Here is a 25,275-nt window from a genome sequence, read left to right on the forward strand (position 1 = left end):
TGAATCATTGATTGCCCTCGAACATAATGTTGGTTAATGATGCTGTTGTGCATGCTTTCTGAGGCACAAAAAAAGAGAGATCCTAAAAAGGCATAAAATTGAAGATGGAATCTGGGGCACAAATCCCAATGCAATAGAGGCAAAATCAGGTAGACTTCGAAAAAGATGAAGTACGACTGACATGAATCCTGAAGTAAAAGTTCCGGCAGACCCAAAAAAATTTGATGACGACACAAAAAACTTATCAAAAAACCCTGAAAGAATCTATGATCAAAAATCAATTCTGGCAAAAATATGAGGTTTCCTGTAAACCCTAGCCGAAATACACACAAAAAAGGACAAATCTGTCGCAGGTCGAAAGGAGCCAAAAATGTAGATAAGTCGAAAGAAGAAAAACGAAATCCATAGTCAAAACGCAAAATCGCCTCGAGGAATTCCAACAAAGATCATAGTAAAATGGCACCGTCGCACATAAATGTCCATCGCAGGTTGCAGGTCGCAAAAGAGTTGCGCAGGGTAAAGAAATCGCAAGCTGGAAATCGCGTCACATAGGAAGAAAAATCGTGGGTCGTGGACACACATATCACACATGATTTTGAGCACGAAAAACTGCGAAATGAAGGTCGCCCATAAAGAAGGGCTTTGCTGGAAGTTGTAGAAAAAATCCGCATCAAACAAAAACCCTTGAGCCAGAAAGACTTGACCAGATCGTGACGTGATGTTGGAATATTTTCAAAAAATCTCGATCTAAAATTCACCCCAAAAATTTGCTTTTCAAAAAAACTTTAAAATTTCATTCGAAACTTCAGAAAAAAATATTATTGTCATTCCTGCTCTGATACCATATTACGCAAGTAATTGGTAAAATATTGACTGCATTAAATGAATGATCGAAAGATCATTTAAAGGATTAACAAAATGATGTTTCTAAAAAGAAACAATCATAAATAGAAACTAACTAATTATTTACAATAGATTCCATAATTGACCATTAAATAAATATAATATTATTCTAATATTCAACATCTGCACTCCAAATTCCACCTTACAAAGATGATTTTTTGAACCAATTTAAACTTCGCCCTCCTATAGTTTAATTTGAAAAACGCCAACAAAGCTTTCAAATGATTCCAAAGAATTGAGCAAATGAAAACATTTTGATATCCTCAGAATAAGACCGTTGCAAAGCATCACTACTCGTGCATTAAAGCTTAACCTACGGAAGACGTTACACATCAAATAATAAGCATAATTCACTGCATTCTTATTCCAAACAGAAGTAAAGGATATACGTGGAAATTATCATCCATTTCTTTGACAAAAAGATTGCTGACTTTAAAAAAGTTGATTCAAAAGGGAATCGGGTCCCACAATACACATATCAACTAATGACATGGCACATAAATATGACTGTAATGTCCCACCCTCTTTGGGATACTGAAAGCTTGAACAGTAGAACTACACCCGGTGGTTGGAGGAGGAAAAAATTGAACTTTGGTTGGAACACACAGCAAGCATCTCACTTAGAAATGAGGTGCTTACCCCAAAAATCAGCTCATAGAGATCAAAAACTGTTTACCCTCTCGGGTGAATAACTTAAAGTACACAGATAAAGCACGTAATGCAGAATAATAACGCCATAGATATCAGACAAGTATAAGAGATGTTATTCCATTCATCGTTGTCCTACACAAGTTACATTCGGAAGTATATAAAGATGCCGAGGGGGTGCGAGCGCCAACCGTCGCACCACAACTACGACCCCTCGGTTGCCAACTAACCAACACAATTACAACTTAATTAACTAGTTTTATTTCCGTGTACAATATTGCCGCCAACATCAACCCCCCCAAAAGAAAAGAAGTCGTCTCCGGATGACTTAATACAAAATAGAAATGACATTAAATAGAACTGTTGACGCCAGTCGAGCCTGGAACCCATACACCTACTGCGTCCTCGCCTGAAAACCCTTGGCTGCTACCATCCGATGCTCAAGTGCCTCTTTGACATCACAGTTCTCCTGTGCCTAAACCAAACTTGTCTGCAAAACATGCTTTTCAGTCTCAGCCTCCACCAACTGCTACTCAAATGATACTGTCTCCCTAGCCAATTTGTCCTCAATAGCCACGGACGTTGCCCTCTCGGCATCCAACTCCTGGGTACGCTGAGCTAAGTCTCACACTAGTACTGCCTCCAACCTAGTGGTCAGCTCCTCCCGAGCCCTCTCTGCATCCACCAAGGCAACCTCATGTCCAGTCGAGACATACTCCAAGTTCCTCAAAGCATACCATTCCTGCCTGGAGGTGGCCACAACCCGCTGGCACAAAGGCTAGGAGACACCTCAAATCCTCCATCACACTCCCCAAAGGCTAATAACTAAACTGAATAACTCCTTGGTGTCATACAACTGTGCGGACCTGCAATGCCTTCCCTCAAACTCTGTTTGTTCCCAACCTCCAAATCCGTCTCCCTCTACGGCTTATGGCTTCCCCGCCAATGCTTAGCTGCAGGCTTCTTTCTCATAGTACGGACAACCACAACACTTCCCTTGACATCTCTAATGCCCTTTGCCCAACTCCAGCAAGTGTACTGTAGCTCAAAAATAAACTGGGGTACGGTCAACAACAGCACTAGCGCACCTCGAATCTTACGGCCACCTTCCTGTGCGGTAAACACCAGCACTGGCACCTCCAATCTTACGGCCACCTTACCGTGCGGTCAACACCTCTCCACCGTACGACTGTGTGTTTGTTTGTGCGGGGGCTGCGTGTGTGTTTGCGTTTTCTTCGCGCCTTTATTCCTTGCGCCAGCGGTGGTTTCCACCGCACGGTGGTGCTACCGTACGGTGGCTCCACCATGAATTTCTTTTTTTTCCCCTTTTTTTTTTTCAAGCTGTACGATCAACTGTTGTACGGACCCGTACGGCCGTAAATTTTTTATTTTTTTTTCAATTTCCTAATTTAATTGTCTAGAGAGTCTTCGGCTCGGGTCCCCTGTCTCTGGGATCGCCCTTCATCCTCCTCGGTTTTCCTCGCCCAAGAGTCTCCCTCGTTGGTCCCGTGCCTCTCAAGTTGCCTGCCCGACCTCTCGAGTCCCCTTCCATCCTATCGGGTCCCCCTCCGGACTCTCGGGTGTCCTTCCGGCCTCTCGAGTCCCCTGCGCCCTTCTTGTGGTAGGGTTTCAATTTGGACCCGTTGGTGGCAAGTCTATTTTCGATGGCCATCCAAAGACTTGGAACCACAAATTCTACAGGGACCACGGTCTCCTTCCTGTACATAAGAAGAAGAAGAAGAATAAAGATTTTGAAGGCTGCGGCCTTCCACACAAGGTTCCAATCGTTGCCAACACAATTGATCTTCGGATTATCTACGTCACCGAGGTTTGGGGCGTCTCCCTTCCAATATTCTATGTATTCTGGCAGGTACACCTCCTCTGTTACTTGCTCTGGTTCCTCTACATTGAGCTTGTAGCTCTGGAACATTTCATAATCCTCCATCTGCCAATGGAAGAGCCCATTCATTGACCCTATCTCATCCTCGGAGCACTCTCCTAGTTTGAGAATCCCTTTGTCGTTGGGCTCCCTGCAGCCTCGTCCTTCGTTCCTCAGGTCGCCTTTTCCTTCATCCTTCGATTCCGAAGATGATGCCAGTTCCTCGTCAACAACCTGGGTCCTCAGATCAATGGTGTACTTCCGCCCCCCTTTCTCCATAGAAAGGTTGTTCTTTTTCCAGTCGTGGTTCACCTTTGTTGTAACCAGCCACCCTCTGCCTAAGATCGCATCATACCCCTTTTTCTTTAGTGGGATTACCACGAAGTCTAGTATGAAGGGTTGCGTCCCGATGGTAACTTGTTGGCCCATCAGTGTTCCAATGGGTTTGATTCCATGCTGATCTGCTCCGAGCAGATTGAATGTAGATGGCCACAGCGTCGACTTCCCTAGCTTTCGCCAGGTTTCTTTTGGAAGAACATTCACTCCAGATCCACCATCGACGATGGTATTGGTTAGAATGGTGCCAAGGATACCCATCTCCACAATGGTCGGGTTCCTTCCAGTGTTAACTGCCAGCAGCATGGGGTCTATTGCAGACCCCCCAGGAACATCTGTGCGGTGGTTGGTATTGGTGCGTGGTTGGGAGAGATTATTCAGCAACGCCGTTTGTAATTGAGGCATCATCTGGAGGAGGTCGTGTACCTTCACAGGCACCTCCAGTTTTAATTTAAAAATTTGATTTAGTATAGCATCCTCCGCCTCCGGTTGGCTGGAAGTACTCGCCGTACCCTTTGCCTTCGACCTTTCTCGTATCTCTTTCTCAATTTCTTCCTGTGCTTCCTGTGCCCTTCGCTTCTCCATCTCCGGGTCTGGGCACATTGCGTGTCTAGCTTTGGGCGCGGGTTACGGCCAGCACTTCCTCTTCTTTGGTTTCCTCGACATTGAGCAAGTTGACGCCGGACTTCGAGCAGGTGGCGTCTTCGTGGTCTCCTGGTCTGCACCATTTGCACAAATATTGTGTGGCCTCTCCCTTCGGGCAGTCTCGGGCGAAGTGCCCACACTGGCTCCACGCTCTGCATTGTACCATCGGTCGACCTTTGGAGTCGTATTGGATCCAGCTCCTTGTGTTGTTATTGTTGTTATTGTTGTTTTGTCCTCCCCACCGGTTATCTTGGTAGCCTCCCGAGGTTGCATTGTTGTTCGCTTGTTGGCCCGTACTCGCTGGTGTGGACGTTGTGGCCTCCTCCGTGAACAACACCTAGTTCATTTGCGTATTCCGGGTTTTCATGTTGTATGGGCACTCCTTGGTGGAGTGTCCCATCACTTGGCAAATCTCGTAGAATGCCTTCTTTGGGCAAGTACCCTTTGTGTGCCCCTCCTCTTTGCACTCAGTGCACCATATGTCCCCTTCGGTTCGACCGGTGCTTCTCATTGTTTTGAATTCCCTCCTCATTTGCTCCATGTCATTCTGGAGCACTTGCACCCGTTTGCCAGCCTCGCTGTCGCTGCTGCTTTCCTGTGACGAGTCATCCTGCTCGGACGAGCTATCCTTCTTCTTCTTTTTCTTCGATGTCTTGGTCTCGCTCTCGAGATCCATCGCTCTATTGTATGCGTCTTCGTACGATGTAGGTGGAACGATTTTCATCTTCTTTCGAAGGGAATGCTTTAGTCCCTCCACGAACCATCGCTTTTTCAACCCATTTGCTGGTTGACTCTCCATTTTTCCCAATAGTTCCTTCAGTCGCCGACTATAGGCTTGGACAGTCTCGTTCTTGTTCTGCTTCGTTCCATAGATCTCAGCGACTATTTCGTTGTCATCTCTCAGGAGGCGGAACTCTATCCCAAATTCCTTCTTCAGGTCAGGCCATGTGCCGACTTTGGCCTTATCCATGTCTGAGTACCAGTCTATGGCCACTCCCCTTAAAATTGCTGGGAACTATGTTACCCATTCGTTTTGGTCGGTAACACCATTCGCTGACCATATGGTTTCGCACGTTCGACAATGGCGGACGGGATCTTCCTTCCCGTCACCATTGAACTTCGGCAGTTTCTATTTACTCCCCATCGATGGGGGTCGTCTTCCTGGAGGTGGCTGTGGCTGTGTCTGGGCCCCTGCGCTGCTCCCTCCGGTGCCGGTGGTGTGTCCTGCGTGGGTGACTGGAGTTACGGTGTTTTGCCTGCCGAGTGTGGCACCTACCGTACGGTTATCCTCCCCTTCGTTGTCACCTGCGCCCACTCCTGGCTCCCTTTGGTGATCCTAACTTTGTGGTGTAAGGGATAAGTTTCTGAACCGATTCCGGGTCTCTTCGACTAGATCTCTCCTTAACCTTGTTTCCTCCAGAAACTCTTCGTGGCTCCGCACCCTACGGTGTTCTGGCGACGCGTAGAAATTTCCCTCGGCTTGTGCACCCTCCGTGGTTCCCTTCGGGCCACCCTTCGGCAAGTGTCCTTCGACAAGTTGCCACAACCTCCGTCTACGTTCTACTTGCTGCTCCAAAATCAAGGCCCTCTGTGCGGCCTCCCACTCGTTCGTTTCTGCTTTTTTATTTCTATCTTTATTTAATACATTGGGCATAAATCACTTCCATACATAGCAAGCACACGCCATGTACACAAAAAAAAAACTTTTATTATTTTTCCTTTCGGCCACAATTTATCTCAACATTGTGTCAGGATTATTACAGGGTTCAATTTCCCCTTCGCCTCTTGCCATCACGCTCTGCGTCCCACGACGATTGTTCCGTTTGCGTGTCGTTGGCCTCTGGGTTAATCCCATCGACGGGTAGGCCCATTGTGTCCGTGCGCCATCCGCGTTTTCCGTTCCCGAGTACGTCTAGGCAATGGTGCCAAATGTTTACCCTCTCGGGTGAATAACTTAAAGTACACAGATAAAGCACGTAATGCAGAATAATAACGCCATAGATATCAAACAAGTATAAGAGATGTTATTCCATTCATCGTTGTCCTACATAAGTTACATTCGGAAGTATATAAAGATGCCGAGGGGGTGCGAGCGCCAACCGTCGCACCGCAACTACCACCCCTCGGTTGCCAACTAACCAACACAATTACAACTTAATTAACTAGTTTTATTTTCCGTGTACAATATTGCCACCAACAGAAATCTGATCTTTTTCACTCCAGATCGCTGTCATAAGGTAGTTTGCTGGGGACAATGGGTTTGCAATACATAGGCGGAGGTTATCCCTTGAGTAGGAATAGTTTATGAGCTCCAAATCCTCAGTCTGTACAGTCTGATATAAATCTGATTTAATGGTTTCCAGACCTCTTTAATTGCTGCAAACTTCACCCAAACTGGTTTGTTGTGTAGGAGATTGATTGCCTACTAATAAAGGACTGATTAGAAAGAAGTATGTGTCTGAAATGACTTCCAAGGTGTTGTAGATGGAACTTCAGCTAGCACACAACCACCTCACTCAGACACCAACACCATTCCTTTAGCTGCTCCAAAGTCCTAATCGCTGCCTTGTCTTCTCACAGTTTTGCCTCAATGTGCTGAGATAAACCTTGTGTGAAGATGGCTTTCAAAACATGTTGCTAATCCCTCCCAAGATGGTACAGCTACTCTCACAAGCAAAGAGGAGGTCATAAAACTTCAAAACTCATTCACCATAAGCCCAAAGGAAACCCCTGAAGTAGAGTTTCTCTCTTCACACCCTTGGCTGGTCTGTCACAGTTGTAGGTGTGCAGCAGCTCAAAGGAGTCCTGAAAGAGAAAATAATATCAACATAATAACTTTGCCCCTAAGTTTGCCTTTTAATACTTTCCAAAGTTGTCCTAATTAGGGTTGAACCCTAGCACTTCAATCAGATTTAATGATTTAATATTGATTACCTTTTCACATTATAATATCCCACTTAGAAGTGCAAACTTTGGGTTATATGCTTTATCACTTAAACCAACTTTTTTATCTCACACTTCCCCATTCACTCTCTCTAGAAATAAGAACTTAGGAAGGGTGAAACTTAATATTATAAACTTTTTTTGGGTGACCCAAGAGGAGATTATGAAATTCGAAGTAGCTCAATTGGAGTGATTAGTTTAATGCTCAGGCAAAACAAGAAAGACCCTCCTCACACATGTACACAGAGACCAACCTGCTTGGGTCCTCTATCCAACTTGTTAGTCTAGGAGGACCGTTAATAGACTAACCTTGTAAGCAGAATTGGCTAAGGAGGGGACATTACAATGGCATGGCACACAAGCAGGTAGCTGACAAGTAGCTCAAGTTGACAACCAAGTAGCTCAAGCAGCTCAAGCACACATTCAAGCAACTCAAGCATACAGGCAGAACGCCGAAGTAAGCAAGCAGCTCAAATAAAATCAGTAGCGTAACTAATATTCCATTCCAATTCTCTTTTCGGAAGCCTTGACAAAAAGCCTTGGCAAATACCCTTTGACATCAATGACAAAATGTTCAACATGTCCAACATTTAAAAATTTCCGAAAAAACTATTATATTGAGACTCCCGTTCAATTATTCTAATTAAAATCACAAGCTTAGTAAAATTAATTAAATATAGCTCAAAATTACACCTAAGTTATGAAAACCGAAAATAGTCAAAATGCATTAGAATAAAAAACTGACTACATAGGAGTGATACCGATGATGAAAGATGATAATCGAACTTGACTGGGCGACTTACTATAAATAGATGCTCTCTCCAAGAATCTTGGAGAGCACATCAAAAGCTGAAAATAAACTCAAAAAAGTGCCCTTTGATCAGTGGTAGCATCAAATAACCACTATGATAAAGCTAACACACACCCAGAAGGTGAGTGCCAACTGCAAAGCAAGAGAACCCAAAAATGGGGACATTGCAGGTCATGCCTCATTTTGCACTACAATGGGCCCTAGATCCCATTCCTAATATGGTAGGTTGGGGAGGATGAGGAAGCTTGCAAATTGTAGGTGGTAAGGTGTATTGCATTGCTAAAGGAGTAGTGGGTACATCAAGAGCAGCTAGCAAAACTCAATTATTGTCTCTCCCTACCATGCCAAGTGGCCTTGCTGAGCTAGAGATGGAAGAGGTTGACGAATCAAATACGTAGGTCTAGGAAGTTACATTTGATTAGGGCAATATTTTGGTCTTTTGGTTATCATTTATGTAAATTTTTTTTTTGTATTTTGGCTTTGGCCCCCTTAGTGCCAATTTAACATACTTGTTATCCATGAAATTTATATTTTACCACCATGTCACAAGTCTTTCCATGTCTTGAGGTTTTTCTTTAGGGTCCCCCTTTATTCGCTTTAATAACCCGAATCCTGGGTCACGGCTTTTATGCATTTTCAAACTTAGTCGCCAGTCCCTTGCATTTTCTGAACCTTGTAGCGAGATTCTAAGGTTTCGTCAGTTCCCGACCACCCGACATGGTTGGGGAAACTCACAAAAGGCCGATAACTCTCCGCGAGGACTCATAGGAGGTCGGGTTTCTAGTTGATTTCTAAACCAATTCGAAAGTTGTGAATCCGTCCAATTCCCCGACACGCTTTGTTTCGTCGTCGGATTCGGTGATTCATGAAATCTTCAAGGGGAAGCCACATACCTAACTTAGAAGCTAGCGCATTTCTCAAGAACATGACCTAAAGGTTGATAGAGCAAGATTGCTAAGGTGGTGACATGAGTATTGACAAGGGGTGAGTCATAATTAATCGCCGACGGAAATTGATTAAGTTTATCTACACGGTAAAGGCAATCGCCTCTGCCATTACCAACTCCAGTTTGTTTTGCCACCATGTGACGCACACCCTCCAAGAAACAAATCAGAAAGAGATACACAAAGTGCCATCATTAATGATAGGTTAAGCAGTTGAGGACACATAAAGGTGGCAACATGTGTGGTAACACTTGATATTATCTTTCTTCTTGACCAAATTTAATACACCACCTTTGAAACTGGTTGAAGAAACGTATGCTATCATGAGCTCCCTCTATTAGAATGGTCTTGCCCTATGATGGTGAGCTGCCATTTGAGAATCCAGAGTTAAATCGACCAAAAAGTGAACAAGGAAATATCATCCGAGAATTGCGGTATTTTGCATGGAAACAGTGAACTGATTTTGGCGAATATAGAAAAACTATCGTTCTATTAGGAAAAATCACAGAGCAGCCTGAGAACCACAAAACAACGTCTACAAGAAGAACTCACTGCAAAGAAGATTCCTGGTAATTAGTTTTTCAAACAGCACTAAGGATGGTGCTCAAAGGTAAAGGTCCTATGATCCAGCCAGATGTAGAACACCTGCAAGATGATATTCTCCTTGATCTGAGTGACCTTGCTTGGGCACTCATACAGGATGAAGATGAATTCACAGTGGTCCTCTGGGTGTTGATTGAAGAGGAGACAATAGCGGAAAGGATTGATAGTCAGATTGCAAGTCAGAACCCGATGCCCGATGAAGAGGAAGCATGAAATTGGTAGCCTTTAATGATTAAAATTTTGTGATGAGGTTTATCTGGTAATTTTGTTTATTTTGCTCAAAAACTTGTTCGAAACGGTCGTTTTCAAGACCGTTATTTTAAAGAACCGTTTCTTGAAAACGGAAAGGGCCTTTAGCTATAAATAAGTAGAAGATAGATTAGAATGTAAGAAAAAAGGAAGAGAAGAAAAGGTACAGTAATATTTTGGATGATTAGCTATGTTTTGTAGTGTGGATGGACTTTGAACCATATTTCAAATATCTTTTGAATGAATTAATAAATATATCAAAACTTTGAGTTTGCTATACTCTTTTATGCTGGAAGTAAGCTTTGAATTGCTACAGTTTCACTTGGTTCTCATTTGTTTGGCATGGTTAAAATGGGTGGTGTAGAGACTTTGAATTCTACATACTCAGTATTTAGTTTATTTACATTGCATTTCTTCTTTTTCCATGCAATTAATTGCACCGTGGGCAAATTGTGTGTTGTTCATATTCTCAATTGTTAGACTCATCCCAAGTTCTACTCTCCTGGCAATGTGGGAGAGCACTGTCCCTTTCCCTTTCCTGCTTTCTGGTTAAAAGCATACCCCAGAAAATTAGAATTAGATCATGAGGGAGCTGTACCTCTAAAATTCAGAGAAAGATTGCTGATTTAATTAGCAATCTCTCCAACTGTCAGTTTCTTGCTTGTCTTTCATGCTGGGCATATTGAGCTTTTCTTATAATTATTTTGGGAAGACAAATATGTTAAGTGTTAACTAACAATAAATCTATATAATTATATTATTATAGTTATATTTTTTGATTATATAATATATTATGATTATTATATATTATTGTATTATATTATTATTTAATATAATAAATATAAGATTTTTTATAAATTAGAAAAATGGAAAACATTTGTCCCCTTCATCCAAGCCATGGTGCTTGATTTTGCTTCTCTTTCACCGAGGTTGTTGCCATTTTTGGGTCTAATTCACTAGACGGATGGAAAAAAAAAAAACGTTAGAAGAAACTCTAACGAAAATCACCAAAAGCCTCCACCAAAAAATCGTAGAAAACTCTGCCAAAAACTGTGCAAACAAATTCTGCAGGAAATTGCAGGTAGAAACCCTAATAAATCGTGCAATTAAATTTTAAAAACCCAGCAAAAATCAGAGGAAACAGGTCAAAATTGACAATCAACAAAATGAGAGGGAAAAAATCAAGAATTTTGCCAGTTCGTGATTTTTTGCAATTTTCCCGATTCTTTCCCAATTTATGCTTCTATAGTTTAAAGGGATTCTAAAAGATTTTTAGCTTTACTATACAAGCGAGCTATCTGTTTCTAGAGCATATAGTTTTTGAAGTAGTCGAAATTCATACACAAACATGATTCCACAACTTGCCTACAAGCTAGCTTATCTCTTATACTAACATAACCAAACAACTAATTATTGATTACTTACATGATATGTCATATATATCTAAAAACTTGTCTATGAAAAAGCAAACCTCCAGTTTATATTTCTGAAACTTTTCTTGTTGGTTTTCATCCTGATGCACTCCGTTCTCTCCAAAATTTTCACTTTCTTCAAGATTCCCTTTGTCAAGAACTATATCAATGCTCTGTCCTGTTCGTGGAATATATCCAAAAGCCCTACAAACAAAACCAGAAACTGTCTCATATTGATACGGACCCTGCAAAACAAACAAACACAAACAAACAACATTTAGCTTACAGTAAATGCAAAAACCTTAAACATATCTTGACCATGACCAGAGTTATAATAAGTTTAAAAGTAAGCACAATGAACAGAAGGGAGAGACTTTCTATGGAGGCGAGAGTGGACACAAGTAACATCCTTCTAGTGGATCTCATTCTGGAAACACAGAAAAATTTGGAATCAGCAGCTGGATTGTTCAAATGAACTTCTTATAGGTAATACTTTCATTTTTATGGGCATATCAAAGCATCATGCTTTATAATTAAGGCAACAGTTAGCATTAGTATAATTTAGTTTATATTTGATATCATAATAAAGTGCATATTAATGTCATGTAGATATGTACCTATCAGAATGATGTAGTTAGGTAAATCATTTCTTCTGGTAACTGATCCAGAAAAAGTTAGGCATTGTTTTTATGTTTACAATATATTGAGTAAAACAAAGATTTTATTTGTTCTTTACATGTTAAATGCGTGTTTGCATTGTATGTAACGCTTACATAGTATCAAAATGTTTAAAATTGGGAAACCCCAGGGCCAGTAAATTAAACAAAGATTCAAATGCACCCTATTAAAGACAGACATGGAGATTGACTGAGATTTGGGAGTTGTTGAACTTGACACTATGGTGACTTTGAGAAAATAGAGAGGGGATAAGAATATGAAGAAAAGCAAAGACATTTACAAAGATGAAAGATTCAACACATGAAAGCCAAGGAAATGAGGGTGAAATCAGGTGAGTCGAGGACAAATAATTTAGTGGTCTTGAATGCTAGTGAGTTGTTTCTATTTTCAATGTGCATTCGAAAAAAAAACTCCATAAAAAGGGAGTTTTGTATAAGGACACAATCAAAAAACTCAGAAATAAATCATTCACAAAGTTATTTAAAAATGTTACTGAAAACATGAGTCGGAGTTCAGATTGAGTTGAATAAAGGTTTCCTGTTGTAAGCATACGTTCACAAAACAATGAAATCAAAACAAGAAGTTGAAAACAAAGTTACAAAACAAGCAAGTTTGTCTCTAAAATGAAAATGCAAAAAAAATAAATTAAGAAAAAAATAAAAGAAAAAGGTTTTACCTTTTTTTCAAAAATCTTCCTCTATGGTTTTCTTAGCAGCAAATGGGCTTCTTGCACACATGTGGGAAAAGCACTCCATCCACTTTGGAACTTTCACTCATAGATGGACTACTCGCCGGGTTTTTGGGCCAGGCGAGTAGTTACCACTTCTACTCGCCGATTTTTTGGCAAGTTTTTGGCAAAAACTCAGCGAGTCCGAGCCAAAAACTCGGCCGCACCAGCACAAAACAAAAAAACGTCAAAAAGTTCATTGCATTTCATTTTTTCAGCTGGGTTTTTTGGTGAGAAGGGGGAAGAGTGACCAGCAAGGAGATTTCAAACTATTCTTGCTCATTTCAAGTAGATTTGAAGGTGATTTTTCAAGGAAAATCAGATTCCCAAGTTAGTTTTTTATTTTTTTCTATGCTTTTTTAAAACAATTTGTTTATTTTTTGTTCCATTTAGATGAATTAGAAATGATTCCTAAGTAGTCTAAATCCTTTCTAAGTTTTTGATTAATGAAAAAGAAGGTTTTGAAGGGGCCCCGAAACCCTTTACAAGCAGATGGCTATTGTCCTTACCAGGATGATCGCTTAGAATAGGGCTATCTTGACCAGGCTCAAAATCTCCACTTTCTTCCTCGTTGCCCAGCTCCTCTTCTTTCCAGCTGTCTTCACCGTTAGATTCGTCCGTCTCCATACCACTGCTTTCTTTGACAATGTCCTTTGTTTCCAACCCGAGGGCACTTTTCCTTTTCTTGCTGGAAGACGCCTTCTCTTTGCTACTTTCTCCCTCTTCCATCTTTCTCTTACCCGAGGAAGCGGAAATCCACTTATTTTCCTGCAGAGCGAGGGTTTTGCAATGCTCATAGATGAGCAGCAGGAGCCCGCAGTGGAGAATCGGGCTAGAAGGGTTAGTCCTGTGTTTGTTGAGGGACCTGGAAAAGGGACCGAAAAAGGTAGTAGGGCAGAGACTCCTTTTTGTCGTGTCTAAAATGGTTTAAGAGCACGAAGTGGTAGGTGTGGGCCCTGGAGAAACAGCCTTCAACCGTGATATACTCCATGATTGCGTTCAGGACCTAGCCCCACAACTTCTTGATGTTTGCAGCTTCATAGTAGCCCCCGGTAGCCTTGCCTATTTTAGCCCGCTCTTTCTCTTTCCGCGGGAACAGGTTAACCGCATTGTTGGAGACCTTGAGGTCTTGAAAGAAGTTAAGCCCAGTGTGGGGCATTCCAGTCACAGTTGAAATAAGCCCAGCGTCCAGCTTAAATTTAAATCCATAAAGTTTAAAAGAGCCATTAGACCAGTTTTCGGAAATCTTGGAAACAGCTAAGTTAACCCTACCTTTGTCATAGTCCTCAAGCTTTTCCATGAAGCTGGTAAGAGAGCCCTTCTCCAGTTTCGCCCAGACTTTTGGCATTACTTTCCAGGTCGACATGTTGTCAAGTTCTTTGCGTCTTAGGTCTCCTCCCATTTTCGGTTGCGGGCTATCTGCTTTGTTTCTCTGCAAATTGAAACCTTCTTTCCCGATGTTGCTTAAGTTTTTGCATTGAGTAACTCACAAAGCGTGTGGCGATTTATTGGAGATAGTAGGAGATCTACTGCAATGCCAGGTGATGATGGCCTTTCCAGCAAGGCGTAAATGATGCTTTTTACTTGTCATGATTTAATTGTCCTTCTCTCCTCGTATAACGATCCTTTTTGAGGATCTCTTTAATATTTAAATTGAGGTCATCCTCATGCCAAATCATTTGAGAGTCAAAGTTAACTCCAGTATTCGCTAAACAGTCAGCAACACTGTTTTGCTCTCTGAAGGCCTGTTGTATAATAATTTCTTTGAAACTGGTGATGATCTCTCTAGCTTTCATGATGATATTCTCAATAGACCAAGAAGGCTCTGATTCCCCCTTTAAGCACTTAATAATATTAAGTGAATCCCCCTCAAGCCAAATTTTATCATAATTAAGCTTTTTGGCTATAATTAAGGTATTCAAGGCAACAGAGGCTTCAACAAAATGGCTAGTTTGATTCCCCAGAGGACCAGCCACCGCCTTAAGACAACTTCCAGCAAATTCCTGACAATGCCCCCATATCCAGCTTTACTTGGATTCCCTTTAGAAGCCCCATCGAAGTTAGCCTTAATCCATCCTTGCGGGGGAAAATACCAGACAAGACCTTCTCTGCCTTTCTCCTTGCTAGTAGTAGTAGTAGAAAGTTTCCACCTGTCTTTGAAATCATCTTTAGCAGCAAGTCCCTAATCAGTACAATAGAGGCATTCAAAAATACTCCTAAAGATTTTATCTGCAACCACTTCAGGAATAGCCCTTTTATCTCTGAAAATCCTGTTGTTGCGCTCTTTCCATATATTCCAAATAACAATCGGCAGAGTAAGTCTCCAGGTCTCCACAATTTTAGGATTAGAGTTAGGACAATGCCATTGAAGCCAAGTGTCACCAAGAGAGTTCGGGAAGACCCAGCTCAGGTTCCACCTGGAAAGGATAATTTTCCAGATATTCTAGCTAAAAGAGCATTGATTGAGAATATGGCAAGCTGTCTCTTCTTCCCTGCAACAAAGAGAACACCTATTAGGAAAAATAATGCCTCTTTTATGAAGATTATCCAGGGTTAATATCTTATTTTGGATGAAAATCCAAAAGAAGATGTTGACTTTGGGAACTAATTTCTTATTCCAAACTTTAGCCCAGATGGGAATATCTTCCACCGGGACATTGTGAATAGCTACAGCAGAGGAAACAGAGTATTTCCCATCCAGAGTTTCCCCCCATATCAGTATGTCATCTTTGTTGTCTCTAGGGATTTTAGCAGAGAGAGCAATCTGAAGGAACTTGAGATCCGGACACTGCTGGCTAAAGTCAATCCAGTCCCCATTTCTCCAGTAATCTCTTACCATTTCACCATACCTGCATTTGAAACTGTCTTTCCAATCTTTGAGGATAGGAATTTCCTCCAGAGGTTTATCTAGGATCCATCTATCTTCCCAAAATCTTATTTTCCTCCCATCCCCAAGGTTCCAGGTTCTGCCAGTAGCAGCCCAGCTTTTAGCAGATTGCACGGCATTCCAAATGGCAGATCCATCAACAGAGAAAGAGTTGTCAAAGAATTCTTCCTCAGAAGGTTGCATATAGAGATATTTGTTTTTCCTAATAGAGTTTCATTCTCTTTCCTCCCCTTTGAATCTCCATATTTGCTTGGCTAATAAAGCTTTATTCATAGAACCAATGTTCCTTAAGCCCAGCCCACCTGAGGCCTTAGGGGAACAAATGTTATTCCAGGCAATAAGGGGGATTCTGTTTTTAACTTCCACACCCGACCAGAGGAACTTTTTTTGGATTCTTTCAATAGCTTCTGCAAACTTTGAGGGGATTTTGAACAAGCTAAGAGCATACACAGGAAGATTTTGGAGAGTGGTTAAGTTATTTGCACAAGATTTAAAACTAGATTTGAAAAGTTTTGTTGAATTTTTCACAATTTTTTTGAAGAATCTCTAGTTTTCAAAAAAAAATTCAAACCCTAATATTTTTTAAAAAAAAACTTTGAATGATGTCTAAATTTATTTAAACTAATGTAGATAGTTTGCTAAATTGTTTAACTAAAATGTTAACTTTTTTTTTTCACTTTATATGTGTAGGTTAAGTAAGCATTAATCATGGCAAGGGAGGAATGGCCACTAGATCCATGCCCATCTGGATATATAGGCACCCATCCTAAAGGTGCTAGAGATGGGGCATGGAGGTATGCCTATGAGGGACCTGATCCTGGGTTAGTTATATGCATAAAGTGTGAGAAAATACTTCATGGAGGCATCAACCGCCTCAAATACCACCTTGCAGGAATAAACAGGTGTAATGTCCCCATTTTTCTAGTGATATCTCAAGAATCTAGATTTGCTTGTTAGTTATCTCCGCAGACAAATGATGGGGTTAGGAGATGTTGGATTCACCAGGAGGAGCTATAATTAGTCAATTATTGGAGCCTAGTGAAGAATTATTTAATAAAGTTTATATTATAAGCTAATAAAAGCTTATAAAAGATTATAAGTTACTTTTTCTATAAATAGAAAATATTAATAAAAGTAACTTATTTAAGTCGCAACTTAATTTCACCCCTTGGTTCGATTCCCTAGGCAAATAATATAACTTAAAAGGTGGTAACTTTTATCATGATGAATTCACCCTCCTAGCTAGGCACCAAGTTTGAGAGAGAGAGAGATTCCAATGGAATCTTTGGGAGATGCCTTTGTGATATGTTTAGGGTAAAGGTGAATAAAGGAGGAAGTCATGGATTTTTGGAGACACTTTTTGATTCATTATTTTTTTTGGCATTTCTTGATTTTGGAAGCTTGCAGTAGCCCGTATCAGCATATGCAGCCATTGGAGGACGAAACCCTTCCAGTATTTGCTTGTGTGGACGGAAACCCACACCACTAGCATCCCCATGGTAGCACTATTTGACCAGCATTTGAGGATTGGTGTCAGATTACAGTAGGAAGTCACCATTTGCAGCATTGTCAGGTCTGATCCATCTGATCTGGGCAGTTTCCATACATTTTCCAGCAGATTGTGACATTCAAAAGGCAAAATTACATCACCCAGAGCCAGCCGTACCATCCCTTCTTGCCTGGGATTCATTAAAAATAAATTGAAGGGTTTTACTTGGAACTTTTTGTACAAATCTCATTGTCAGCAGTAGGAATAAGGATTGATATCATTCTTTCAGGCTTATGATGTCACATGAGAGAAATATGAGCAGATCAATGTGGAAAATTTTACATTTTCAGTGAATTCTCCTGGGGGTTTGAAGGAAACAGCAACAATCTAGTCTATTTATGTAAGATTTGTTTTCGGTAATTATTTAGTAGAGGAAATAAACTCATGGGAGCAGTTAGGGCTCATTGATAGCTCCTATAGAAGCACCTAGACTCATCTATGCTAATAAAGCAGCCTTCCAGGCAAGACGTTGGACCTCTGGTACGCCATATTTGGCATTATTGTGTTGTAATTCATTAATATCTTGCAATAATTGATTTCAGAAATCTGTTAAATTATTGTGTTGTAGTTACTTAGTATTTCACTGTTATTTCCTTTATGCGTTGTCAAAACCCCAAAAACTTACAAAAATCCAAAAACACATTCGCTGGTCAAAGTACCAAAATGGGAAACATTCAGCAGTTTGGATCAGAATTATAATCACGGATCTTTCAACAGGCATGATGCTAGACCATGCCTTGGGACCAATGAAGAAATAAAAAGACAAATGAATGCCCTACTTGCAGCTGGGTAAGAGAAGAAATTGCAAAGGGAGAGGGCAAAGCTAGCCATGAGATCAGCCATAGCTGAATCTCAAGGTGTTTCTATTGACATTGAAGAGGAACAAGAAGCACTTGAGGGCATAGTGGGCTCTCGGTGTGGCCCACGTATCCGCAAACCCACCACCACCTCACCGATCGCTTTTGTTTCCTCTAGTAGAGTACCTGGTGTTGTTGCATCATCACGATCAGCGTCCATAGGTGATTATTTTGTGCCTAGGAACACACCTGGAGCACAACCATCATTAGAGGCCACTGGATGGAATAGGGAGGTACATGAGAAAACCAACATTGCAGCAACTGATTTTTGGTACTTCAATAACACTCCATTCAATGTGGCGGACAATCCTTATTGGCCGAATTTGGTGACCGCTATGATAGTTTCAAGAAAGGGGTACAAGGCCCCTTCTCGCAAGGATTTGAGTGGGAGGTTAGTAAATTACTACATAGTCCACTTGATTTCATTTTTAATTATTTTTTAGATTTTTTGTCTATTAAATCAAAATTGTGTACTAAGACCTAATTTCACTTTGCTCTTGTAGGTTGCTTACAAATGCAGTTGCTAGGGCAAGAGAAGTGATGGACGAACAAAAAAATGAATGGGCAAATTATGGCTGCACCATTCTTTTTGGTGGGTGGACAGATGGCAAGAACCACACCATCATCAATTTTTTGGTTGCTTGCAAGGACAATGTAGTGTTCTTGAAATCTGTTGATGCCTCCAGCAAGGTGAAAAATGCAGAAACATTGGCTGGAATGTTGGAGCATGTCGTCATGGAGGTGGGGGTAGAGAATGTGGTGCGAATCATCACAGATAATGCAACAGTATATGTGTCAACAGGTAGAATCCTTTTGAATTATCAACTTTAGGCATTAGCAATATTTTCATTTGTTGTGGTTTTGTTTTACTTGGTTGCATCTTTCTTAGGAATAACTTCTTTTGCAGGAAGAATCCTCCAAGAGAGGCACCCCACTCTTTTTTGGACACCTTGTGCAGCACATGTCCTTGACCTTCTTTTGGAGGACATAAGAAAACTTGAGTGGGTGACTGTAGTTGTGGAAGATGCAAGGAGGATCACCAAATATACTTACAATCACCCTTGGGTCCTAAATTTGATGAGACAGCACACCCAGGGGAAAGATTTGGTGAGAGCTGGTGTCACAAGGTTTGCAACGATTTTCTTGACGTTGCAAAGCCTTCTTGCTGCATTGACTTCTTTGAAACAAATGTTTGTGAGTGGAGAATGGCTTAACTCACCTTATTCAAAGAAGCTTTAAGGAGAAGGAGAGGCTATCGCATGCAAAGTCTTTGACAACCAATTTGCACAAAGGGCTGTAGAGATTGCGAAGGTAACTTCAAAACTTTGATTTTTAATTTCTAATTATTCTTGATTCAAGTCTCTCATTACTAATTTGTAACTTCATTATTTAATCCTTTTGTAATTTGTATTTTTCAATTGTAGGTGTCAGAGCCCTTGGTTCGAGTTCTCCGCTTGGTGGATGGGGATAAAACCCCAATGGGATATCTTTATGAGGCCATGGATAGGGCAAAGGAGTCTATCAAAAATTACTACAAGGGGGATAGACTCAAATTTGATCCCATTTGGGAAATTGTTGATAGGAGGTGGAACAATCAACTCCACCAACCCATTCATGCAGAAGGGTACTTCCTCAACCCTCGTTTTAGGTTTGGGGGTTCTTACTCAGATCCAAATGGAGAGGTCATGGAGGGCCTCAGTACATGCATTGAGAGGATGGTACCCGATGTTGAGAGAGACCTCATTGTGAGTGAGCTCCAAAATTATGAGGGAGTAAGGGGTAAGCTATTCTCTTCAGAGCTGGCTAGGAGAGGAAGAACCACTCAAACCCCAAGTATAACAATTGTCATTTGGATTTTGGGATCTAAAATGATTGATAAATTATGTTTTCTCTTTTTTCTTTGCTTTCTAGCTTTTCCATTTTATTTATTTTGTAGATGCTTGGTGGCAAAATTGGGGTGGAAACACCCCACATCTCAAAAAATTTGCCCTCGGAGTCTTATGTCAGCCTTGCAGTTCATCCAATTGTGAGCGCAATTGGAGCTTGTTTGAAGCAATCCACACGAAGAAGAGGAGCCAGTTAGCGCAAAAATGCCTCAATGAGCTTGTCTTCGTGCAATATAATCTTTGATTGTGCGTAAGGAAGGTAGAGGAAGTAGAAGGTGGTCCAATTGACTTGGATGATATAGATCCTTACAGTGATTGGACATCACAAGAGCAACCTCCATTGTTTTCCGACACTGACATCACTGATTTGGAGAGGCAGGCTATGGAGGAGGGGGGGGGTGGATTTGGGCTAGATGACATTGATGAGGAAGTGGAAGAGGATGAGGATTCATTGCCAGTGCTAGAAGCAGGTGGAGACATAGCTTCATCCAGGATGGAGGATGAGCCAGCCATACCGAGCGAGGAAGCACAGTCACGCCCACTGCAGACTTCTAGGACTAGACCCTCGAGTTCTACCTCTCCCCAGGTTTTTGCTAGAGTTGGGAAGAGGAAGTTGTAATTGTAATTTGTAATGATGTATTTACTTTTGGTTTTATAAAAACTATTTACTAAATTGCTTTCAGGCTTGCAGCCATCAGCATTCCTCATGAGGATGCGATTTTGTAGACACTTTGCATTTAAATATATCTAGAATCAGCTTGTTTCTTTTGTGTTATCATTTATTGACTCATTGGATGCATCTTGTCATTAAATTTTACAAAAAAATGCAATTTTTATTAAATTTAAGTGTGTTTTTAAGTTGCCGAGTTTTTCCCGAGTTTTTTTCCCAAGGGTTTGGCGAGTCGAGCTGAGTCGCAAGTAGTCCAACTATGCTTTCACTTATCAATCTTCAACTCTATTTGTACAACAACAAGCAAGAATTAATTTTCACTATGTTTTGCATTCACAATGAGGTAAAACTAGTTTGTTTTGGTCTTTAAAATGTTTCACAAGCGAATTTTAGGGTTAGTGTATCATTTCGGTCCATCTCAATTAAACCCCCAAAATGAATAAAAAGCAAAAAGGAAAAAACATGTCAAATAATTGCATGCTCTATGTTGGTTCATTTAGATCCTCTCAAGTTCTTTTTGGGTTTGCCTAGGTTTGTTTGGGATGAACCCACAGTCCCCTGCACAGCTCTTATGCATTTTCCTTACAAAACTACACCTACCCTCAAATTGGATACAAATCATATCCAAATCTGGCATCTAAATTGGGCAAACTTGCAAAATCGGTCTAAAGTTTTGGGGATTTACTTCTGCTTCTTTCTGTTTGCTTCAATCTTGTAACAAGTTAAATATAGGCCACCGACCATAACAAATCTGATCACAAATCAAAAGTTGAATTGAACCAATAAACCAAAGTTCAAGGGCAAGAGTTTGGTTCCAGTACAACTTGCTATGTACCTACCAAGTACACACATAAAAGACATGTACATTGTATAATTTACAAATTTATATACAAATTAGAACAGAACACTAGATTGATGAAAAGGAAGTACAAATTATTCCTTATATATATGCAAAATAGGCGCTAGTGATTATTTGTGACATATGAAATGAGGGCCCATGTCTGTAAATAGTGATGGTTGATAAGTCTCAACAAGTAGTTTGGAATAGAAAACAGCCTCTGTGGTTAAATAATTCCATAAGAAAGCTTCATTTGACAGCTGTTCTAAATTAATACCCCATGTTCTTTTTTAATTCAAAATTGCAAGGATCTAGATAATACCTCTTGGATGGAAGAAATAAATACCAAGTCCAGGAGAAACATATAAAACAAACAGCTAACCTCATTTGGAAATTGACACAATTGTAGCACAAAAGCAAGCAATCAACCTTCAAAGATATAACAATTAATCTTAGAGGGATAGATCCATTTTCAAGAAGATTGGACATAGGATGAAAATGAAGATCGCGATTTTTATGACAATAGAATTTGATGCAAAGAACCGTTTCCTTCCTATGAAAAAGTAAAGACTATTGAGATTAGGGATAAGACATGGATAAGGATGTCTATCTCACCATTTCCTTGTTCTTTTCTCTTTACCATGTTTAGCTTTGACTTTTCTCTTGGAGTATAATTCCCTATACAGGATCATTGCATCAATCTTGTACTGTGCATTCATTGTTACTTTTTCATGGGGAAAAAACTTATTAGGAAAAACAACACACCTCAGCTACTTTCACCCCCAACGCCTCTTCAAGGTCCTCAATAGATGTATTTGCATCAACATCATATACACCCTCAGCTCGTTGCACTATATAATCTGTCTTATTTTGAATTTCTTCCTGCATTAACAACAAAAATATTGCATTATTCCTTTCGGTGAACTTGATCTTCTCTAATTCTTCCTGCAAGAATGGTTTCCATGTTGCTACTGGTTAGTAAGATATAAAATCTTCCATAATTTTTTAAGACATTACATAGATACAATGGCAAATCAAGCAAGTAAAAGATTAAATACTACTGATCAGCAAGTAAGCAAATGAAAACCCTCTTAAGAGTTCAGACAATGAAAAACACATAATATTTGATACAGCGGAAAGATTACAACTTGAGGAGGGCAATCTTTCACATCTGATGCTTCGCCCGACTTCAGATTCATGTTAAAAATATAACAAGAGCAAAAATACTGTATATCCTAACAAAGGCTAGGAAACTCATGCTGCAATGAAATTGTTAACCTGAAACAAGCATGGCATATTACATGAACACCTAGATGTACATATACAAAAATTGATCCCTTTAAAACATTAAAAAAGTAATGAACTGAATTGAATTAAGGCCAGCATTTTACTATCCATCAAAGACCAAGCATCTTGTTTACATACACAGCTTTTTCTTTTTTTGTTTTTTTCCTAAGAGTTGATTTTGGAAGGGTTTGGGTGGAATAAAAATTGAGATGGTTTGATAAAGTTTGTTTTTGGTCTTTGTTGGCCATACTCTTCCTGCAGGTATTTTCTGTAATTAAGTTTCAAATTTTAGAGAGGTTTGGTTAGAACAGAGATTACAGACCTAGCAAGTACTCGCAGGTTTATTAGCCCAGCAAGTAACTAGCGAGTTAACTCACTAGCAGGCACCCCATGAAAACTGACAACTGATCGATTACTTTCCTACAAACTTGCCGATAACTTGCGAATGCCTGAAAATACTAGCCAGAAAATCGTCCCAACTCATATCTGGGCAAAACAGGGCAGAAAAAATAGGGAAAATGCGGGATTACTTAAAAAACGTGATTTTGACACAAGTTTTTCCATACAAAAGCCTCAGTCAACTCAAAAAAATACACATCATCTTCGACAATGATTTGCAGAGCAGCACACAGAAGTAAGTTCGAAATTTTTTTCCTATTTTTTCCTTTCATAATTTTTTTGTTTCATTTAGCATCACCAAGTAATCTCCACAAGAACAATTTTTGTGTTTAAAATAATGGAAACAGTTCACATCTGTGAGAACAATTTTGCTTGCAATGAACTTGGAGATGAATTTGGACGTGGTGTAGCAATCAGAACGTACTTGAAGGTTCTTAACAAAACCAAATACAATTGCTAAATTTTCACTACGGTGGTAGAATGTACATATTTTTACATAGATACTTGCAAAGCTGTATGAAAAAAGGCTGCATATCTATTTTCCCAACCCTTATCAGAGAAAAAGCATAATACAAAACTTATATGTTGCAGTTATTTAGATACCCTTCTTAGAGATTCCCTGATATTACAATCATACTACTCATTTTAGAGACCTAACACATGATCACTTGATATGTTTACTCTCTGCTTGGGTTCTACGTGACATAAAGTAAATGCTATTGTTAGTAGCCACCTTCATTTTTGTTTTAGAGAACATAATTTACTATTTTTAGGATCCAACTAAAAAAGTATTGTTTTTTAATAGTTAGCAATTAGCTTATATTCATATATGATCTACAGGCACCAAGAAAAACGCTGTAATTATGCATGATTTCAGTAGTAGTTAAAAACTTAAAGAATGTTAACACAACCAGCACAGGTCCACAGGTTTAACTGGTATCTTATTAATAAGGTTTAGGCCCTTAATTTTATTGATGTGCCTGTTGGTTCTTATACTACTACTATTGTCACTGTTGTTAATGTAAATTTATGATTATATACAGCTTTAGCTCTATGCTTAAGCTATTTTTTTGTTGCTATCAATGTTGTAGGTTAATATATACCAAAATGGCATCTGGCTCACATCTGGTTTGGACTCAGCAAGCGCAAGTCAACTCGTTGGAAGGAAATCCCCTGGTAGCCAGCCTCCTTGGTGAGTTTTTTGCACTTGGTGGATGGCGATAAAAATGCAATGGTGGATAGGGCCAAAGAGGCCATCCAACACTATTACATGGGGGATGCAAATGGATTTTCCCCTATTTGGGAGATCATTGATTGCAGATGAAAAATCAACTCCACCAACCCATTCATGCAACAGGGTACTATCTCAACCCAAGTTCTTCTCTGATAACTTCATTGATGCTAGTGTGGAGATTATAGAGTGCCTATCCACATGTATTGAGAGGATGACACCTGCAGTTCAAATGAGAGACCTCATCGTTTTAGAGCTGAAGAATTATAAGGCAGTATAAGGCAGCTAGGGGAGGTTGTTTTCTTCTAAATTAGCTATAAGAGGAAGAGAGACCTAAACACCAAGAAAGAAAAAGTGAATCCTTATATCTTGCAAGTTATAAATTACAAGTTTTAATAATTTAATAGAATATTATTTATTTACAAAAACTTGAATATCTTATTTGCAGGTTCTTGGTGGGAAGATTGGGGTGGAAATACCTCAAATTTGCAAAGGCTAGATCTCTAAATTATTAACCTTGTAGTACTTCTGGATGTTAGCACAACTAGAGTTTGTTTGATGCCATTCACATGAACAAGCGTAATTAGTTGACTCAACAACACCTCAATGATCTTGTGTAGTAACTTTGTACAATATAACCTTCAGCTTCCCATAAGAGAGGTGTAGGACCAACCTGTAAAGTCCCTTGCTAGATCTGACCAAAAACTTTTGCCCTTCCAATAATTTGTTTGATATCATGAGCACAGTTCAGTTTTGCAAGGGTAATGGTGTTGGTTTGATATGTGTTTGAGCAGATTTCTTTGTTCAAAGGGAAAAACAACATACATTGACTGAACCAAAACAATTTAATAATGTTTCACAATACATATAGACTGAAATGACAGCTTATTTCC

At 40.0% G+C, this 25,275-nt stretch overlaps 1 protein-coding gene across 1 annotated transcript in view; it reads right to left on the reverse strand.

The window, feature by feature from the left end:
* The window catches only part of LOC131066336 (putative DUF21 domain-containing protein At3g13070, chloroplastic), a 150,033-nt gene that overhangs the window by 28,291 nt on the left and 96,467 nt on the right, over positions 1-25,275 (reverse strand). Inside the window, exons 12-13 of the mRNA XM_058001078.2 lie at positions 22,231-22,347; positions 11,433-11,618 (exon numbers count right to left, since the gene is read on the reverse strand). Coding sequence (XP_057857061.2) covers positions 11,433-11,618; positions 22,231-22,347 — 303 coding nt within the window. The remainder of the gene's footprint in view (positions 1-11,432; positions 11,619-22,230; positions 22,348-25,275) is intronic.

Source organism: Cryptomeria japonica, chromosome 3, assembly GCF_030272615.1.
Source record: "Cryptomeria japonica chromosome 3, Sugi_1.0, whole genome shotgun sequence".
Lineage (NCBI taxonomy): Eukaryota > Viridiplantae > Streptophyta > Pinopsida > Cupressales > Cupressaceae > Cryptomeria > Cryptomeria japonica.